This window comes from Apteryx rowi, unplaced genomic scaffold, assembly GCF_003343035.1.
Source record: "Apteryx rowi isolate R43461 unplaced genomic scaffold, aptRow1 scaffold_4, whole genome shotgun sequence".
NCBI lineage: Eukaryota > Metazoa > Chordata > Aves > Apterygiformes > Apterygidae > Apteryx > Apteryx rowi.
This window is the reverse complement of record NW_020450529.1, coordinates 5,921,487-5,939,710: the sequence shown is the minus strand read 5'-3', so window position 1 is coordinate 5,939,710 and position 18,224 is coordinate 5,921,487. Positions and strand designations below refer to the sequence as shown.

At 47.3% G+C, this 18,224-nt stretch overlaps 1 protein-coding gene across 15 annotated transcripts in view; it reads right to left on the bottom strand.

Annotated features, from left to right (window-relative positions):
• FOXP1 (forkhead box P1) overlaps positions 1–18,224 on the bottom strand; it is a 381,192-nt gene that overhangs the window by 99,250 nt on the left and 263,718 nt on the right. For all 15 annotated transcript variants that reach the window (XM_026074865.1, XM_026074881.1, XM_026074883.1 and 12 more), the window contains one exon: positions 6,459–6,587. In XM_026074865.1, coding sequence (XP_025930650.1) covers positions 6,459–6,587 — 129 coding nt within the window. The remainder of the gene's footprint in view (positions 1–6,458; positions 6,588–18,224) is intronic.

The following is an 18,224-nucleotide window of genomic DNA, read 5'->3' as shown; positions in this document are numbered from 1 at the left end:
GGGGGGGGGGACGGACAAACGAACCAACGGAGCCTTCCCCACAAAAAGCAAAACAGCAAGCGAAAGAAGAGCGATGCCCTGATTTCACCACGGGAGAAACGCTAGCTCAGATCCTGCCGTACCCATCACCGGCCTCGCTGCTGTTCCCCCAACTGATGCATCTTCCCGTCGGATACGAATGATGTTTTCGGATCATTAATACCTTCGTTCATTTGCTCTCAGCTCTGCCCCGCCGTACCGCAGCCCRGCTGCAGAGCGCCCCGACAGCTCTGCCGTCAGCACGCGTGCGCGCGCGGACCCCTGGCTGCGCCGCTGCCGAGCGGCCTCATGCCTACCGCCAAGCTGTCGCTTTTGCAAGTTTAATCTCGGTATTAAGGGGCTGACTGCGGAACCACGTCGACACGACATCTTCAGCCCAGCTGCACGTCCCATCCGCCGCTCGGGCAGGGGGCGGGCGCCCACCTCCCCTAGCACGAGCGCCCACCTCCGGCTCCCTCCTCCGCGGCGCTACAAAACGCCGCTCTCGTTTCTGCCGGCGCACAAGTGGACTACCAGCRAGGGTCCGACACTGTTATTCCTAATTACCTTTTTTTCACTCTTGATCCTGTGGCGCTCATAATTAGTTACCTGGGGCTGCAATCCAATTTGAAGTGATGACAAGAAAGTGATCCATGAAAAAGTAATAAGTTAAATCCAATTTCAGCCTTCCTCTAATTAAATGCACATGGAACTAATGACTCAAACCCTACCATTTCAGTGATAATGGTAATTAGCGAGGTGGGAGTCGCTCGCTTTTTTCAACACCGTAGGTGTAAACCACAAGGTAAAATGGCAGGAGCACTCTTAATTACATGTGTCATTTTGTCAGCAATTTACACGTTTCTGACCAGGCAAGAGCGTTTCATTTGTTTTCTCCGTCCGCGACATTCGCAACAAACAAGCCGCGCGCCGACACGCTAGGCCTAGCCCCATGGCCCATCCTTGAAGCGACCTCGGAAATCACTTTGCATTTCTCTTTATTTTATCTCATTTTACTTTATTTTTTCCAGCTACTCTGCAAGTGTTCAACACAAAAGCAGAAAACCTGCTAGGAAGCCGTGCTCGGGGTGGTCTAGCAGAGCACGGGCAGGGACCGGGCTCCTGCTTTCACTTTTGCGCCTCGGCCGCTCCAAACCACCTTCTCCTGTAGATGCCGCGCTCCCAAATGAACGCGATGGGAGCCACGCACCTGGGCACCTTTGAAGATCTGCCGCTCTTTGCCCTTGGGCGAGTTGCTTAATATCCCTCTGCCTCGGTTTACATGTCTATAAAATAATCATACGTGCTGACAGTACCTCACACCGCCGGGTCCCGCAATATACTGCTCTTTTCCTAGAAGCCATGGTTTTTGGAGTCATGTAATTACAGGACAGTCATAGGTTTCCTTCAAGAAAAACAAGTGCATTTGTCACCTTTCTGCTCAGTATAAAATGCTGGAAAAAGTGAATACCGAAGGCTTTAAAATATATAAAAGGGCAGCAAAATAAGGCCCCCAGGTTTTAYTGAAAAAAAAACCCTTAGTCTCCTAATTTTCCAGCTGATCACATAGATTTGAGGACCTGACTCAGATTTGGTTGTATCTGTGGGGTTGATGATATTAGCACTTCCCAGGCATATTCCAAGAACCGCCTGACTAACACTCATAATTTGGCTTTGGGATGAAAAAKAAAGAACCATAGGTTTGTTAGTAGAAACCAGCAAAGCTGAGCTTTGTTTTATTTTCAAAGTCAAAGATAAAAATGAATGACTCAAATAATTTTTCATAGGGAAACTATTTAAACCCTGCAGAAGTGAAATCTTGACCCTACTGGAGTTGGTGGCAAAATTCCCGTTGGCTTGACTGCGGCCATATGCAGATACACTCACATGTATAAGACTGAAACAGAGATATTCATACAAATAAAACAAATACACTTGCAAATGTAGCGCCCCTTCTCAACTGTTAAGACAAAATTTATCTACCAGTCATTAAACTTATCAGTATGTGAAAAGGGACAATGCATATAAATCCTTARGTCAGTTAAACTGTTACTTATATGCTCCGAGTGAAACAGAGAATATCCTTCACTTCACTGTTATTACACTATTTCTAATTTCATAAAAAATAGCAATAAGGCAATTTGCCTTTAAAAAGCGTATCCCCAAAACGTCAAGCTACAGCCGATCACCATGTTTTTGTGATTTTTGCTCTTGCCCGTGTCTATTTCTTGAGATACTGAACGGAAGTATTAAGATAATACAGCATGCAAATTAAATTCTACAAATGCACAGCCCAAATCCTGCTTTAAAAAGCACTGGTATGCAAAGTTTAAGGCAGCTCTGTCCCTTCAGCCTCCCCCAGTCTCACCCTGCAAACATAAACCAAACCCAAATTCTTTTTTTGGCAATGACTTAAAGGGAATATTTATTTTCAACTCTGTCAACTAAAACTAAAAGTTTCCATCTTGATAATTTCATTATTTTTTCTCTCCAAACACACACAGATTAACTATCATACAACAAATTTCATTTTATTACATAAAAAAGTCAAGTGATTGGTTTCAACTGCAAGATACTGACTTGGACGTCCTAAATCTGTTTTCAGTCCGGTATCCAACTTTCAGCTCAATGCAACACACAACATTTACGTCTTTAAAAAAAATTGTATTTTTAGTATTGCCAAAACACACATGCACTTTTACTTTCTTGGGAGAAAATGTGTCTCTTGATTTGTTTCCAATCTGTGTGTTCTTGCCAGCAACTAAAATGCCTGAAGAACCAAAATGAATAATCGTTAAGAGCATCAGCAATTAAAGCTGCAAATTTTAATCAATACATCTATTAATACAAAGATATATTTATCTTGGCCAGGAAAAATGTGCAAAATCTCAAAATCCTAAGCATACCTGGCCTGTTGAATTATTTTTCACAGATTCAAGGAAATCTAACATCTATGGCAAATATATTACCAAACATGCTTTAGTCTTTTTTTCACTTCAAGTAATTTTTGTGGCTCTGATATTTTTTATATCCTTTTTCCAATTGCTGGTTGCTAAATCCGTTCCTTAACTTTCAATTTTCTTTTGTTTGTATCATCAGGCTGTGAAACTGGAGGTCACTGCCAAATATAAAGCACGGCAGTGTGAGATAGGCTCAAAATGTGAGTCATCGTATACTTGGAGGTTTGGGTTTTTTTTTTTTTTTCCAGCTATCAGCAGAGCACATCTCCACTTCTGTGTCCAAGTCCTTATACCCTGAATATCTCAAAATTGGTTAAAAGCAGGTCTCCAGGTAGAGTTAGCAAGGTCAAGAGATCCCAAAGACGATGCCGGAGCCCATTGTCATGTAAACGCTGCTCAGGGTACGGCGCCCCAGCGAGGCCATGGGATGCCGGGATGTGTTTAAGCGCCGTGGCTATTTTAGCAGCAAATAAAGAAGAARTATGAAAAATCATCCACGAGCAAGGTGGTAACGGATCAGCTGYGCAGCGTACACTGGATTAATCCTCTGCATCTGTTTGCGCCGGTTCGGTTTGCCTGACAAAGCCAGGCAGCATCAGTCCCGGTGCGCCAGCGCTGAGCACCGCGTCGGAGGCCCAGCACCCTGCGTCGCCAGCACCTCTGCCCCCCGGATTTCATAGGGATGCTGCTCCCCACGGCGCGGGCTCGGGCGGTCTTCTGCCCTTGCCAAGCTCGGGGGCAGCAGAGGCGGGCGATCCCTACGGGATTCCTGCTATAGCCAAAGCGCATTCARAATGCCAGGAAAAAAGTACCTGCTAGCTGCTATAGCGACCCAGCGAGACTCACGTCTACCCCTTAACGAAGCGCAACGACAACTTGGTTCATTATTTAAGCAAACTTCTGAAAAACGGGCGCGTTTCCGCCACCCTCGGAATTTATCCTACATATTGTCAGCATGGGTACTGCCGAGTCGATGCGAGGTGATCAGACATCGGGGTGGGGGCGTCAGTCTGGACGCGTGCATTCTACTCAAAAAACCCCAACCAGCACGCCGCTGTTTTCTTTAATAATGCATTCTCATTTTACAGATGCACTCGGGGTCTGCTGTATTCAAGAGGACTTCCAGTATGTTTAAGACCGCAAGAGCTCCAGGAGTGAGGAGGAAAAAAAAGAATGGGCAGTCATTTGAATCAGTGAGTGACAGGCCGGGCCAGCTCTCTGTATACATTAATAAATTAGAATTTTAATTGTGTCTCTGACTGCAGGAGCTGCTCCGGTACTTTAATATGTACCAACAATTGGCTATGTTATGGAATCCGCGATGTGGCCTTCACTGTTGACCTCTGCAACACAATTCCCAGTCTGACTACGGAAACTGTTTGGTTTGATCCTTTCAACTTATTTGAATCCTGACAAATAAGCTCACAGCTGAAAGGTCAACACAGTCATATTTCATCCTCTGGAGCTATTCTTAAGACATCTGCACAACAAAGCACTTCTTTTAGTACCTGACACTGGACCTAGCCAGCACAATCTCTCATTAAAAATGTCCCCAGTGGAAGAGTCTATTAAAAGGCATACGGATCAGCTATGGATTTACCAAATAAAATATTTTTGAAAGCATTAATATAATGGTTTGGATTATGGAACTCTACGCTGCCAATAAAACGTATATTTGCCCAATGACAAAATGCTTCATACTTTCCAAAAGCATAATAGCTTAGCTGTAAAGCGCAAGGTGTTGTCCAGCAGACTGAGCACAGGGGTGGGAGCCAGGAACTCATGAATCTTAATCCTACCTCTAAAACCAATTCCCTCTGTGATGCTAAGCAAGTCACTTAACCTGCTTCCCTCAGTTTCCCTGTCCAGAACTGGGATAATGCTACTTACTTATCAGACTTTCCTTCTGGGGATGTTTTGGAGATTAGTATTTGCAAAATGCTTTGAAGATGAAATCACTACACAAATGCTAGAAGTTGGCCTTACAGGGCCAAGGGCTGCAGTTAATAGATATTCCTCACTTAGGCAAAACTCCCCTTGAAGTCCCTGTGAGCTGCATTTGAGTAAGAACCACAGGTTTGGGCCCTCCAGCTTTACTGTCAAGGCCCTTAGTGATTTCAGCTTTACCTTCCATATTCTACTACRTATTTAAAGAGTCTAGAATCTGTATTTTTGGAGGAAAATAATCTGCAGCACATATAAAAGGCAAGAGAAGCAGCAATGCTGTCAGAGAACTCATGGTGATAGTATAGCAAACTAAAAAAAAATTAGAAAGAGCAAAACAGACATGAGTTTGACAATGTGCTATGACAACAACCAAAAAAAAACCCCGGAAAGAATTTGGGGCTACAGAGGCTGAAGCATCAGATATAGAACAGCGATATAAGATAAATGTCCCAGCTACAGTGTTTTGTGTGACTGCAGCTGAACGGCTGCATTCAGTAACTTATTATCAAAAATATGGTGACAAACTGCAATTGCAAAGAGAGTAGTAATAAAAGCAACAACCAGTTGCAAACCGGTGAAGTGGTCAAGGGGCTAGAAGTGCTGGTTTACAAAATATATAAAGAACTAGATACATATAATTTGCCAAAACTGGCAAGTACATGTTAGTATCTCAGATGTTTGAAGAGTGTGAACACGAGGCGAGGCAAGGGGACTGACTCAGTATTTATACAAGGAGCATTACTTGGAGCAAGGGGATGGAATTAAAGCGGAAAGTTCCTGAGCCTGTGCTTTGTTATGGAAGACTGTGCAGAGGAAAATAATAATGGTCCCACCATCACTTGGGATTTCTAACACRGGAATGGCAGAAAAGGGAAAATGTGATACATGACTTAATAGGTCTTTCTTGTCTCTAATGCCTCTGATTTATCCTGAAAAACTAGCAGAATGTACTCCAAAGCTGCATATGTGTGTGTGCACATCCTCTGTTAGGAAATGCTGTATTGGGTTTAGCTTTCTGAATTCGTAACGGTACAAAGCCTGGTAATATTTAGAATTTATTTCTGAAGATGTCCATAAAACAGCAGACAGTAAAAGGGAAAAAAACACACCAATGATACGATACCCTAATATTTCCCCAATATTCTTGACACAGCAAATCAGCGGTTTGAGTGAACACAGAACAGAAATGGAACAGCAATCAAACAGAAACGTTAATGCAAATCTCCTATGAACACTGACACTGTAACAAAAGCTATTCCATTTTGTAATAACACAACCTCACCATATGCTAATAAAAGTACATGCTCAAGGTTTGTAAATATGTTGTGGGTGGGATTTTCAAGAGCGCCCAGCGTTGTTCTTAACTCTACTCCTGCCTACGTCAACCAGAGCCACTCTGTGGATGGCAGCTGGAGGAAACTGGTTCAAAACCAAGTGTTCCTGCAGGTCTTAACCCAGCCTTCACAAATGACATGCATCTACTCAGTTTTTACTAGCAATAGGCTGCCACAGGTGCACATTGACTTCTCTTACCTGAAGGGCTGGCTGTTTGTCATTCCTCTTCGGAGACTTTAATCCACTAACTTGCTGCTGCTGCTGCTGCTGCTGCTGTTGCTGCTGCTGCTGCTGTTGAAGTAGAAGTTGCCGTGCCACCTGAAGAGCCTGCAAAAAAGAGTTTTGGAAATTGAGTTTATAGCAGGCAGAATTTGGGGAATTACGCGCACAGCACAGGACCAAGATGCTCCATGGGTTATCAGCCACTGATCTGCTCCCAAATCGCAAAGCGGGGGCTGCCACCAAAAAAACCCTCAGCACTTGTATGCAACGGTGCAATATCCCACCATTGGGCTTTCCGTTGGGATTATGGAGAAAAACAGCAGCACCTCACGTCCAGCTTGTGTGTGGTAACCTTGAGCAGATGCAGAAATCCCAGTGGTGAACACTATGAGGTTGTTTTTACCCACCACCTGGAATGGCTCATAGACCCTAGTGGGTTTGCTAGTGGGGAGGTCCATGTGCTAGCGGCTTTTACGCTCTTCTTCTCCAACTGGTCAGGTCGGGTTTACAACAGAGGGCAGTCACATATCACTATCTATCTGTGACAGTAGTCAGCATGCTTTCCTGAGGGCGAGGGAAAGCCAAAGCAGTCTGTAGAAAGCTATCAGAGGCGCAATCGGAGACAGCATCAGGCAGAGACATGCCGATTGCCAGGAGGAACTGTACTTCAGCGTGGAGAAAGCTCTTAGGAGCCACAATGAAAAGCAGCGACAGCATCTCACACCCCAAAATAATCTAGCAGCTTATGACATACCAACTGCAGTGTCCATGAGCCCAAATCGATGGGCGGCCAACAGAGAAGAGCAGAGGGACATTCCAGTGTTGGCAGATGGAGGAGGAATGGATATGACACCCGAAAATGCCATCAAAGCATCAGTTGGTGGTGGAGTATTGTGAAAGTCGCTTGCCATGCTAGAGAAAAGGGGCCTGCAGATACCAGATCCAGGCAGCAACATGAAGCCATAGCTCCTTCACCAGGTGGGGAAAGGAAAGGGCAAAGAGACAAAAAAGGGGGAAAGCAAAAAAAAAAGGAACGAGGTACCTCCCCTGGCCTGTGAAGCCTGGCTCCCTCCCCGGCACATCACACCTCACCGAGGGGACCACGGGCGAGAGGCCRTCGGCCAGGTCCCGGGGGGCTGAGGGGCACACCTGAGAGCTCAGCTGATAGACCCAAGCCTGGTGCCTCCTGCAGGATCCACCATCGCTGGACGCCGGGCTGCTCTGTCTCCTTGGAGACGTTCAGTACATGTGTAGGTGGAAAAGTGGGAAGGCTGAAGACTTCATTAATGTAAAACAAGAAAAATAGTCCCTTTGCAAGATGCCTACATGGAAGGAGGGAGAAAGCTTTCCCCACTCCTACTGTGTATGCTCTCTGAGTGACTTAATTAATACCTATTTAATTAAGGAGTCAGATACGCTCAGGGTTTCACTTGCTTCTCCAAGTTGCAAAGTGTTTTATCTCACCGCAGAACAGCCAGGGAAGGCTTGATACGGCGGGTGACGCAAACTCGGATCYGCCGCCCCGCCACAAAACCGTGCCATTTCACGGCCCAGACCCACCTTTCCGCTTCGGAAAGGACCTTTGGCAGCCCGGGGGTGGCGAGAGCCACCGCCGCGGGYGAGCACAGCCAGGGCATGCCGGCTGTTTGGCGGCACGCGGCAGGAGGAGGAACGGAGCACAGCCCTTACCATCCTCRGCCTCGCTTTCGCCCTGCCGATGAGTCCTGGTCTCAGATCTAATAGCGAGTCTCCACTGATCAGAAAGAGTCTACGTGCGGACGTGATTTCCAGCAGAGGCTGGCGCGGCGAAGGTAAAATTAGATTTTTACATCGAAAGCTAGGCAGCCAAAGCTTAGTGCACCCGCAACACCTCTAAAAATGACATATTGACTCGTCTGCGTACCCAAGACCTGTGATCCTTAAAGGGGTGCCGGGGATGTGAGGAGCTGTCAGTCATGCGCACAAATCACAGCTTTGAAGAAATCGCGTGTGTGTGTTCCCACACGCACAAGCGCTGCTGCAGTCACTTCAGCATAAAGAACCAGAAGATCCGAAGCCTACCAATTAATAAAACGCAACAAAGGAGACCTTTATGCAGAAAGTGCTATTTAGGGTAAAAACTCAATGTTATTTTTATTGAATTAGCTTGTTTAGCTGCTAAAGCATCTTCAAGGGTGGGTAGAGGCAGCACAAAAAAATCCTACAGGACTTAAGGGGATGGGCAACAAATACTCACCTACTTAACAGGGGTGTTGTATGGCTTATTTAATTAATGAATACTTGTAAAGCACTCTGAGTTGCTCAGACAAGAAGTGCTATACAGTACAAGTGCAACATATTATTATATATTATTAAGACTGGCTCTGCAGAGGAATAATTCCAGGTAAATGTGCAATCAAATGATCATTTTAGTTCCCAGTAATTAGATTCAATAGGCCAAAAAAACCACAGAAGCCTAACTTTAATCATACACTAAACAATCAGAACATCCCTAACCTTTCAAGCTACAGCCTTTTTGAATAAAACATCATCAACTTATAGATATTATTCCAAAAAGAACCAGTCACCATATGTGTTGTCTCTTTGAAATACAGTTGCTATAGCAGACCCTGCATGCATTTCATGTGATATGATCATATTCTATCCTTTCTGGCAGCTGAGAGGTTGCACAACTAAAATTGGCTGCCAGAAATTTTTGAAGATTCCCAGAACAACTAGCCGTGCAAGAAATGCCTGGTTTCTGCTTGAGCTGGCCGCGAAGCTCTGTGCAGCTAGACCGGGCGAGCGCCGCGACCAGCCGGCCCACCTGGGCCAACCTCGCTACAAGCCGGGCTGCCAAGGCGCCAAGGAGGACAGCACAGGAGACACCCCTGCTCCACGCTCACGTACCTGCGCGCACGCCCGCCCAYCTACCCATCCTCCTGTGGGCTGGGTGCTTCCTCGCCTCTTGGGACAACGTCTGCAATGGCCTGCTTGGTGTCCCGCTGGCTGGGGAAGCACCTGACCTCGCACTGAGAGCGGGTGGCACCAGGGACGCTAGAGGAAGTCACAGGGAGAAGTGGGCATGGAGGCTGAGCACACAAAGCCGGGGGGAGAAAGGAGAGGACTAAAGAGAGTAATAAATGAGTTGGCTGGAGAGAGCATCATGGATGCAATGAGCCAAAACAGAGAGGAACAAGATGGGGAGAACCACAGATGCGGCAGGGAGGGGTGAGGTGGCAGCAGGCTGGCAGCTCAGGGGAGTGCAGCTTCCACCAGCATTTCCCACATCTCTTCTCTCAAGATTTTGCTCTTCTGCTTATAAATAACTGAAGCAATAAAAGCATCAGATGAGCTTGGCTTTAAGATGAGGAAGTTGTTTATAGCACAGATCTGGTTCTTGCTGAACATCTGCATCAAGTAGCTGCTGCGTCTTTGGTGGCGTGATGAATTCAGAGATCCCAAATCACTTAGCCTTTTTAGATCTCCTTACTCAGCCTTTCTGCCCACCCCACCTCGGATCAAGCACACTTACCACTGTCTTCGTAAAGTCCCCTCCAGAGTGTTACGCGTATGGGATGGGATACGTACAGAAAAGGCTCAATACAGAAAGCAGCAGCGCTCTTTCCTCTCCTGTCCCAAGCCCATTTGGGCGCCTTTGTGAAATCCATCTGCCGATGTCAATTCAAGCCCAGTGGACAGCTACCCTCGTAACACCGGCACTTCCCGTTTAACACTATCAGAAACCACCGCTCCAGAGAGTCCCGTCGCCGCGCTGGAACGGTACCTCCACCACTTCTTTTCTGGTCAGGCACGGTAAGCGCTCCTGCGGAAAGCCGAGCTTTAAAGGCTGGCTTGGGAGCCCTGCTGAGGTTACCGGTGCTGCGCCGTGCTTCAAGTGAGGATACACAGAGAAATTAATTTGACAGTGAAGTCAGTCCCACAACCTTCATCAGCACAGCGATTCGCAAGCAGGCCTGTACATTAATAAAGCTTCCTGTGGGAGTAGATGTTGCCTTTGATTTGCATGTGAATTCAATGCTAGTGAAAAGTGCCAGACTGTCAGACATGGAGACCAAAGTCTCTTATCTTTCCAAAAGCTTCTGTAGCAGTTTCCCCACATTTCCTTAATCATCTGCCTTGTCCTCAACTTACTGAACAGGCAGTAGAGAGTAAAGCTGGACTCTGTTCAACTCCTGCTTCTGCCAAGTCCTGAAACAAGGGTGCCAGGACTGTTTACTGCTAGCCAGCAGCTCCGGTAACGCGGCCCTCTCCTCACGAGAGGGTGCACGAACATCTCCAGGCGCTCTTTTTTCGCACATTCCTCCAGACTGCCATAGTTACAGCCTAGATCTACACCATGTGCTTGTGCTTCTGCAAGCGAACAACTGCCGGGGTAAACCGGCGCTTGCTCGTGCATCCCGGCAACTGCGCCCTCGTGCACGGGATTAGCGAGCAGTAGGTGCTCCGGAGCTCGGGTCCCGCAACTACCATCGCTAGCGTTACGTGCCGCGTACCTGCTCGGCTCTGAGCGCCCGCAAGCCCGCTCACGGACCAGAGCACGACCCAAATGACAGTTCCTGCTGCCAACAGCTAATCGCACAGCATCTCCCTCCCTTTACAGAAATACAAATACCAAGCCTGCCTACCTGCTGCAGGAAGGGAGAGATCGGAAGCACCCGTTCCCAGGGGTACCTTCCCAGTGCCGTGATTTTTGTATAACTACAAGGTGCCAACAGTTTTTGGTCACCTTCAACACAGAGAGATTCGGGATGACTTCAGTTAAAGGCTCGCTACCAACTGCGTCATCTCTGTTTGCCTCTGTGCTACACTTAAATGCAAGATATATTAAATATACTTCTGGGCTATCTCCTTATCTGTTAGAAAATCACCAACAGATAAAGTGATTTTTCTTGCATAAAACAGAGACCTGTAAAAAGGCAATGGAAATGATGTATTTTAGAGACACTGTACAAACACGCAACAATATTTGGGAGCCGACGCTGGGTGCCACCTCACCAAGTAAGAATTTTAACTTGGAGTTCACTGCGAGGTTAATCCAGTGTCCTTCACCCAAAGATGCTACAGACCCCCAGACTTGAGTCATAAAAATAACTAAGTGGGAAGCGCCACTGAAAAACACCTCTCCCTATGGTTTGCAAGATGGGAAATATTAGATGTTTCCCAACTTAGTTAAGCATTAGGGGGAGGAAAAAAAAAAAAAAAGTATGCATCTGAGATGACCAAGACAATTTTATTGCAAGATAGACACAATGTGACTTGTTTGCCCAGCTGTTGTTTGCCCAGAACATCCGGCACTGTTATCTTTTAAGTTACTGTTGTAATTTAACATTTTCACGCAAGCAACTCAACCTTTCAGTTTCACCATTACTCTTTAGGCACCGGTTTTGCTCAAAGGATAAAAATGTAGCATTCCCTCTGATTTCAAAAGACTAGAAACTTCTGTTTTGGGAAAGGGGCTGGGGAAAGGAAATACACTGGAAAAAAGAGGATAGAAAATTTTAAAATGAGAAATGCTGCTTGAATGCCATATACTTGCTTACAGTGTCAGTACATAAGAAAAACAGTAACAAGATCCAAACCTATGGAGCCTCTTGCTAACTTGTTCCACCACTGGAGCCAGTATAATAAGGCAGTGACTCTCTCAAATTGTTTTTCCAACAGCCTACTTCTTATTGAAGAAAAAGAGCTCAAGCTCCTCCCTTTCCATCTGCTAGGACCAATATTAATATCAATCAGCTATTAATGAAATATGAAGACATGCAGCTATAATGGGCTGCCTCTAATGCACTGCTGCGAGGAGAAGCTCGTTTCCGTGCCCGAAGTTTATCCAGACAAGGAACGGCTGATCCAGACAAGCCAGGGAACCGCAGGGCAGTACACAGGGGTACCTACGCTGGAGGGTGTGGGGACACAAGCAAAAGACACGAGTATTCCCAAGAAACCTGTTCAAATTTTCGTCTGCACCCCCTGCCCTGCAAATTCCCAGAACAGTGGTGCAGCGATGAGCTGCCCCCGAAACGAAGAGCCATGCGAACAGAAGTTGCAAAAAGAGTACAAAACACAGTCCCTTGGGCTTCTTCAGCTCCCTAGGCATCTGGGGCCTTCCCAGGTGGGCAAAAGTGCCCCTCGGGAAAGCACCTTGAGAACGGAGTAAGGAAGCATTCCCAGGAATCAGAAATGGTAGCATGGCCATCTGAAGCGTCCAAGCAGGAAATCTAGGAAACTACTTGTTGGCCCACATCATCATCTGTCCATTATTTCAGCTACGACCATTAAAAAAAAAAACAACAAAAAACCCAAAACACAACAAGCAGAGAGAGAGATGAGACAGAAGATATATTAAGGGCAAAAGCTATCCTCGGAAAAAATATACCACTACTGCAGGCCCGGACTCCAGAAGCGAGACATCCTTTACTGACCTCGGAAGGACAACGTACAGCCAGATCCTTACACAGTTAAGATCACCGCTAAACTTTTCCCGCAGCCTTTTAGACAACACGCGGCTTTTCAGTATCAGGCATGCAGTTCTCTTACCATTTATTTTTCCGCGACTTTCACAAAGGCTTTAGACACTAAGGGGCCACCAGGAGGGCAGCTAAACAGGCCCGACTTCCCAGCGGAGGCATGGCCCACCTTTCCAAAGGTTTTCCTGCTTCCATTTAGCCTCGCAAGACAAGTACCTTTGTTTCTCCAGGGTGGAACGGAAGGGGGTTTTAGATTCAGCCAGCGATTTCTCTTCTTTCTCAGCTCCCATCTGTCCTCACACTCTGCTCCATTCCACAGCTGCTCCGAACAGAGCAGCAAAATGCAGTTCGCAGGCTCTGAAGCCTGGATGCACCAGAGCTTCGGAGTTTGTTAATCTCTCTCCCACTCCTGCCTCCTCTCCTGCTACACCCTCTTCTCCTGGAGCAGCAGATGTAGCGGAGCGGTGGTAGGAGGCAGACACGCAGGGGGAACGTACACATTGGAGGGTAGCCCTGCTGCAGCTCTCCTCCGACAGGCTGAGGAGCCGAACAACGTGTGGAAAACGGCGAAGAGCAGAGCAGTATGCAAAAAGGGGGAAAAAAAAATAGTGCAAAGCGACAGCAGTGGGTAGTGCTGTTCCTCTGGGAGGAACAGAACAGGGGGAGGTGAGAAGAACCAACTAGGGAGAATAGGAAAGGAACCAAAAYGAAGAGGAGGAATGAAATGTAGAAGATGCAAAAAGGAGAAGCAGATGTTCTTGCAGCACTTATCCCCTCTGACATTCGTACCCAGCTCTTTCATCTTCCTCCAGAACTGGGGAGCAAGCTGCTACTCGCTCCCTGCCGCTTACCACCACCCCGACCCTCCGAGCTGCCCAGCAACACGAGCCAAGGCCAAGAGCCGCGGCACGGCATCCCGAGGGCGAGAAGCCCGGGCGTGAGCGCAGGCAGGACACAGCTCTGCTCTGGGACACGGCTGGGGTCCGAAGTAACCTAATAAAGGCAGCCCTGCCGTTTTGCTTCTCGCCKGCCCCGGATACAGATCACCCCTCCATCCCCGCGCCAACGCAGCACGGCCACGTGCCACCCTGCCCTCACCGAGACAGTGTCCCTCAACCGCTCGGGAGTCTCTTACTCTCCTCCTGCCACCTCCATCCCCCTCTTTTCTGCCTCTCGCTCTCCCCCTCTCTCCCTTTAAATACACCTCCTCCGCCTATCTCGCCCCCGAGACGCCTCCTCTCCGCAAGGGAGGACGCGGGGGGCCCCTGCCCAGCGCTCCAGGACCAGCCCCGCGCTTGCGCCCAGCCATCGGCTGGCCACCAAGGCTGCGCCGCCACGCAGCAGGCTGATCTAGCCGGGTGACTAACGGGTGATTCCCATGCTGGAAAGAGGAAAGGGACCTGGACGAACGCATGTACAAAGCCAGACTCACATCCTGTCCCTAATGATGAGGGACAGACTCAGAGCAAGGCAGCTGGCAATCTGCCTCCCTCTGAAGCATCTCCTAGAATAGTTCAGTCTTAAGGGAAGAAGATGAGTCTCTGTTTTTCTTCCAGCAGGCTTCGTTTCTCTCCCCTGGAGCAGATCCTGGCTATCGGTTGAGGAGATCCCCTCCAGAAAAAAGCATAGGAAACAAAAAAATCCTTTCTTCCAACGCTACGCTTGCCCCGGAGCTGCCCCAGCTCACRACCAGGGCAGCCGAGGGCTTTTCGGCAGGAGGGAGGAGCAGCGGACGCCCCGCGGGACACGAGGGACCCGGCCGCCTTCCCCAGGACAGCGCGGACCGGTCTCCAAAACATCTGATTTTAATTTGGTAATTTATGCATGAATTCCACCAGCTCAGGGGGAAAAGGTGGCCAAGGCATTTTCTGCAAATACCAGGAGACCCGCACGGGAAGGAAGGGAGCAGACAGCAAGAGACAGTAGGAAAAGAGGTCAAACACAGCAAACGCCAAAAAACCTGCGAACCCAGAACCAGCCCCAACAGTGACAAAGGCTAGAAAAATCCCATTCTCAAGGCGCAAACGAAATCCTCAGGCGGTTACACTGTAAAAACACCTTCTGTCTCCTCTTTTTAAAGAGTCACAGTCAAGACTCATCAAAGCCATTTAAAAAGCATCTGGCAAAAAGTTCCCAAACATTAAAAATGGCTCTCTTTATTTTGGCATGTCAAGATTCACAGCATGTAGCGGTCTGTACCAGCAAGAAAGGAGGGATGGGCCAACACATCCTGGTAAAATGAGAAAGGATACAAATCTTGGCTCCCAATGCAAACTGAACCAGAACTGAACTATGTCTGAGTGATGAAAAAAATCTTATGGGATTTCCAGCTCGTTTCTGTAGGCTCAGGATCAGATTCTAAACTACTGTGTTTATCCAAAAGTGAACCAGACCTTTGAATATTTGGAGGGCTATTCACTGCTGAGCAGCGTTTTTCTTGGATGTCAAAAGCACGGGAAGTTCTCATATTTTTTAATATGAGAAGAGAAAAGGGGTAAGATGGGGGGAGGAAGAGTGCCTTTTTGTTGCTGCAATGTAAATAGTATATCCCATACAGCTGCTTGTGTGCTTCCCTGTGCGGTCAACAAAACAGGGAAAATATTTTAGATTCGTATTCCAAGACACTATTTGATAAACTTGCATTCAGAGGCCCATGAAATAAAGCCTGACACCATGCACTTAGCACTGCGACCCACCCTGCGCTCACTGCTGGGCGAACGAAGCAAGCCAAATGTTGGGACAGCCTAATAAATGGGAAACTAATGCTGCAAATCACAACTCTGCACTATGGCACATCCTAATTTAGGACAGTTTTTAAAAACCTTATTTTAAAGACTCTGGTAAAGCAAAAATAGGAAAGGTTCAGAGAGAGGCGACAAAAATGATTAGAGGCCTCAGAAGATACGAGGGAAGATTGATAAGGCTGGGAGTGTTTAGTTTAGCGAGAGATGAGTAAGAGGGGAGATGATAAAAGTACACAAATTGTGACTCGGACTGAGAAGGTACATCTGGTGCTATTTACCATTTCTCATAATGCAAGAGAAAGGGGACATTCAATGAAGCCAGGAAGCAGAAAAAAAAAAAAAAAGTAAAGCTGATAAACGGATTTTTTTATTTTTTTTTAATACACAACTCATAATTACCCTTTGCAACTTACTGTCACAAGCTATCACCAATGCCAAGAGCATGGGGAGGATGCAAAGAAAGGATTAGACACTTGTACAGATAGTAATGAGAACATTTACAGCCACCTTCGGAAAGATAAAAATATAAATCAGGGTACAAATGTTTACGCTTCGGGGCATGAGTCAAGGTTTAATCACTGGAGGTTGGGAAGACACTTTCCCCATGGACAGGTTCTGCAGTTGTCTCCACCACCGGTTCCCACCCAGGGACCACAGCCAGACCCTGACGCCGTCCCACCAACGCAGCCATCCTCCACCGCCGTCCCGCGCCACCACGGCATCCCTGTCCCGACCCACGGCTGCCCCCCAGCCCGTCCAATATTTTGCCTGCCGTTACGTTTTTTCCTGCCTTAAAACTAAACCGGCGGCGCTGGTCTCTGCTGCTCGTTGGGCTCCCTGCCGCACTTTCCCACGCCGCCGTGCCCAGCGAGCGCGGCTGGCCAAGCGCCCACCTCGTCTTCCCCGGCCCAACCAGCGCTTAAACCCAACGCCGGGCATGTTGGACAAATTCCCCTTTTTTCATCCGAAGCCGTTGCACAAGGGGAACCTACATGGCTGCCGCGAAGAGCGGCCCCTCTCCAGGGGACGCGTCCCAGGTTGGGCAGCAAGGCACCACACGTCGCCCGCCGGGCCGTGGGAACCGCGCTGGCACCCACACGCGGCTCCAACACCGAGAGGGGTTTTGCAAGCCAGTCAGTCTATTAAATTTATACCTACCTGCACAATGCGAAGCAAACCACAGCTCAGTTTCCTTTCATGTGCATGACAGTCTTAACTTGTTTCTTTTAATCCAGCAAAAGCAGCCAAAGCATGCAACATGCTTCCCGGAGACGAGGCAAACCTGTATTTTGCTTCCTGACAGTGATTTAGTTTATAGTTTTTTTGCAGAGAAGATAATGAGCATTGTCCTAAACTAGTATTACAAGGGAATTACTACACGCTACATCTACACACCTGGCATTTAAAAAAGAATCACATACAGAGACACTATCTATAGTGGCCTAAATACAGCTGCGACTCCACACGCTGCACAGACACTAACACTGGTGGAAAAAAAAACCTCATAACGGCCCCGTCAGTATTTTCCTCAGAAGTCAGCGTTCTTCTGCAAATTCAAAGTGCCTCTCGTTTAGTCATCGTACCTAAAGTACGRCTCAGGGAAGGGCTGTGGATATGCCAAGGCAGTAACAACTAGTGATAAATCTAGCAAAGCCAAATGGTTCAGCCAGCAATCCATGGACGCATGCCACACAAGAGGGTTTTTTTTTTTTAAGTGCATTTAATTCCCAGCTGCAAACCTAATAAGCTTCCCAAAGGTGCAGACTGCTGAACACAAAGGGTTAACGGCCTCGCTAAAGCAAATGACACACATAACTTCCTTTTATCATAAAACAATACGTTTATTATTTTCTGTATATCTGTTAAAGGGCATGGCCTTCTGAGTGGAAAACAAAACACAGCTTGGTCACATGTTTATTTGCTTCAGCTACTCCCTTTCCCTTCTGATAAATAATCAAACATGCCATCCAGAAAAAACAAAACCGGCGAGCTGGGAAATTTGATGGTCATCAAATAGACTAAGATACCAAGAAAAGCAGCCCACTGTTCCCACAGTGAGTTTTCTGCCCCACACCTACACTAACATCTGAGTAAATAACTTCAGTCACTCTTTCCATTTTCCCCATGCAATTACTCCTACTGTTAAACAAATTGTCCTTAAGGCAGTTGCAAACACCATTTTTTTTTCCTGCAAAGCAGAACAACTTCTGAACATTAAAAAGCCAGACTAGCAATATATTTTAAAAATATGTTTGTTGTACTTGTGGTTTGGCTGAACACACAGCTTGATTTCTCTCTCGCGCGCGCTCTCTCTCTTCTAGGAAGACGGGGTTTTACAGTTTCAAATTCTGAAGCGTATTTGGAGCTCAGAGAGGCAGGAAAAGCCTCRGCGAGGACGGGCTTTCTCCACAGGGCAGGCGACACATTTTCCATTTTGTCTCGTTTCGCCGCGTACGACCGCCACGAGTGACTGCCCAAAAAGTTACCTGCTACTTGGCGGACCCTCGAGGTGGGGGGAAATAACCAAGTAA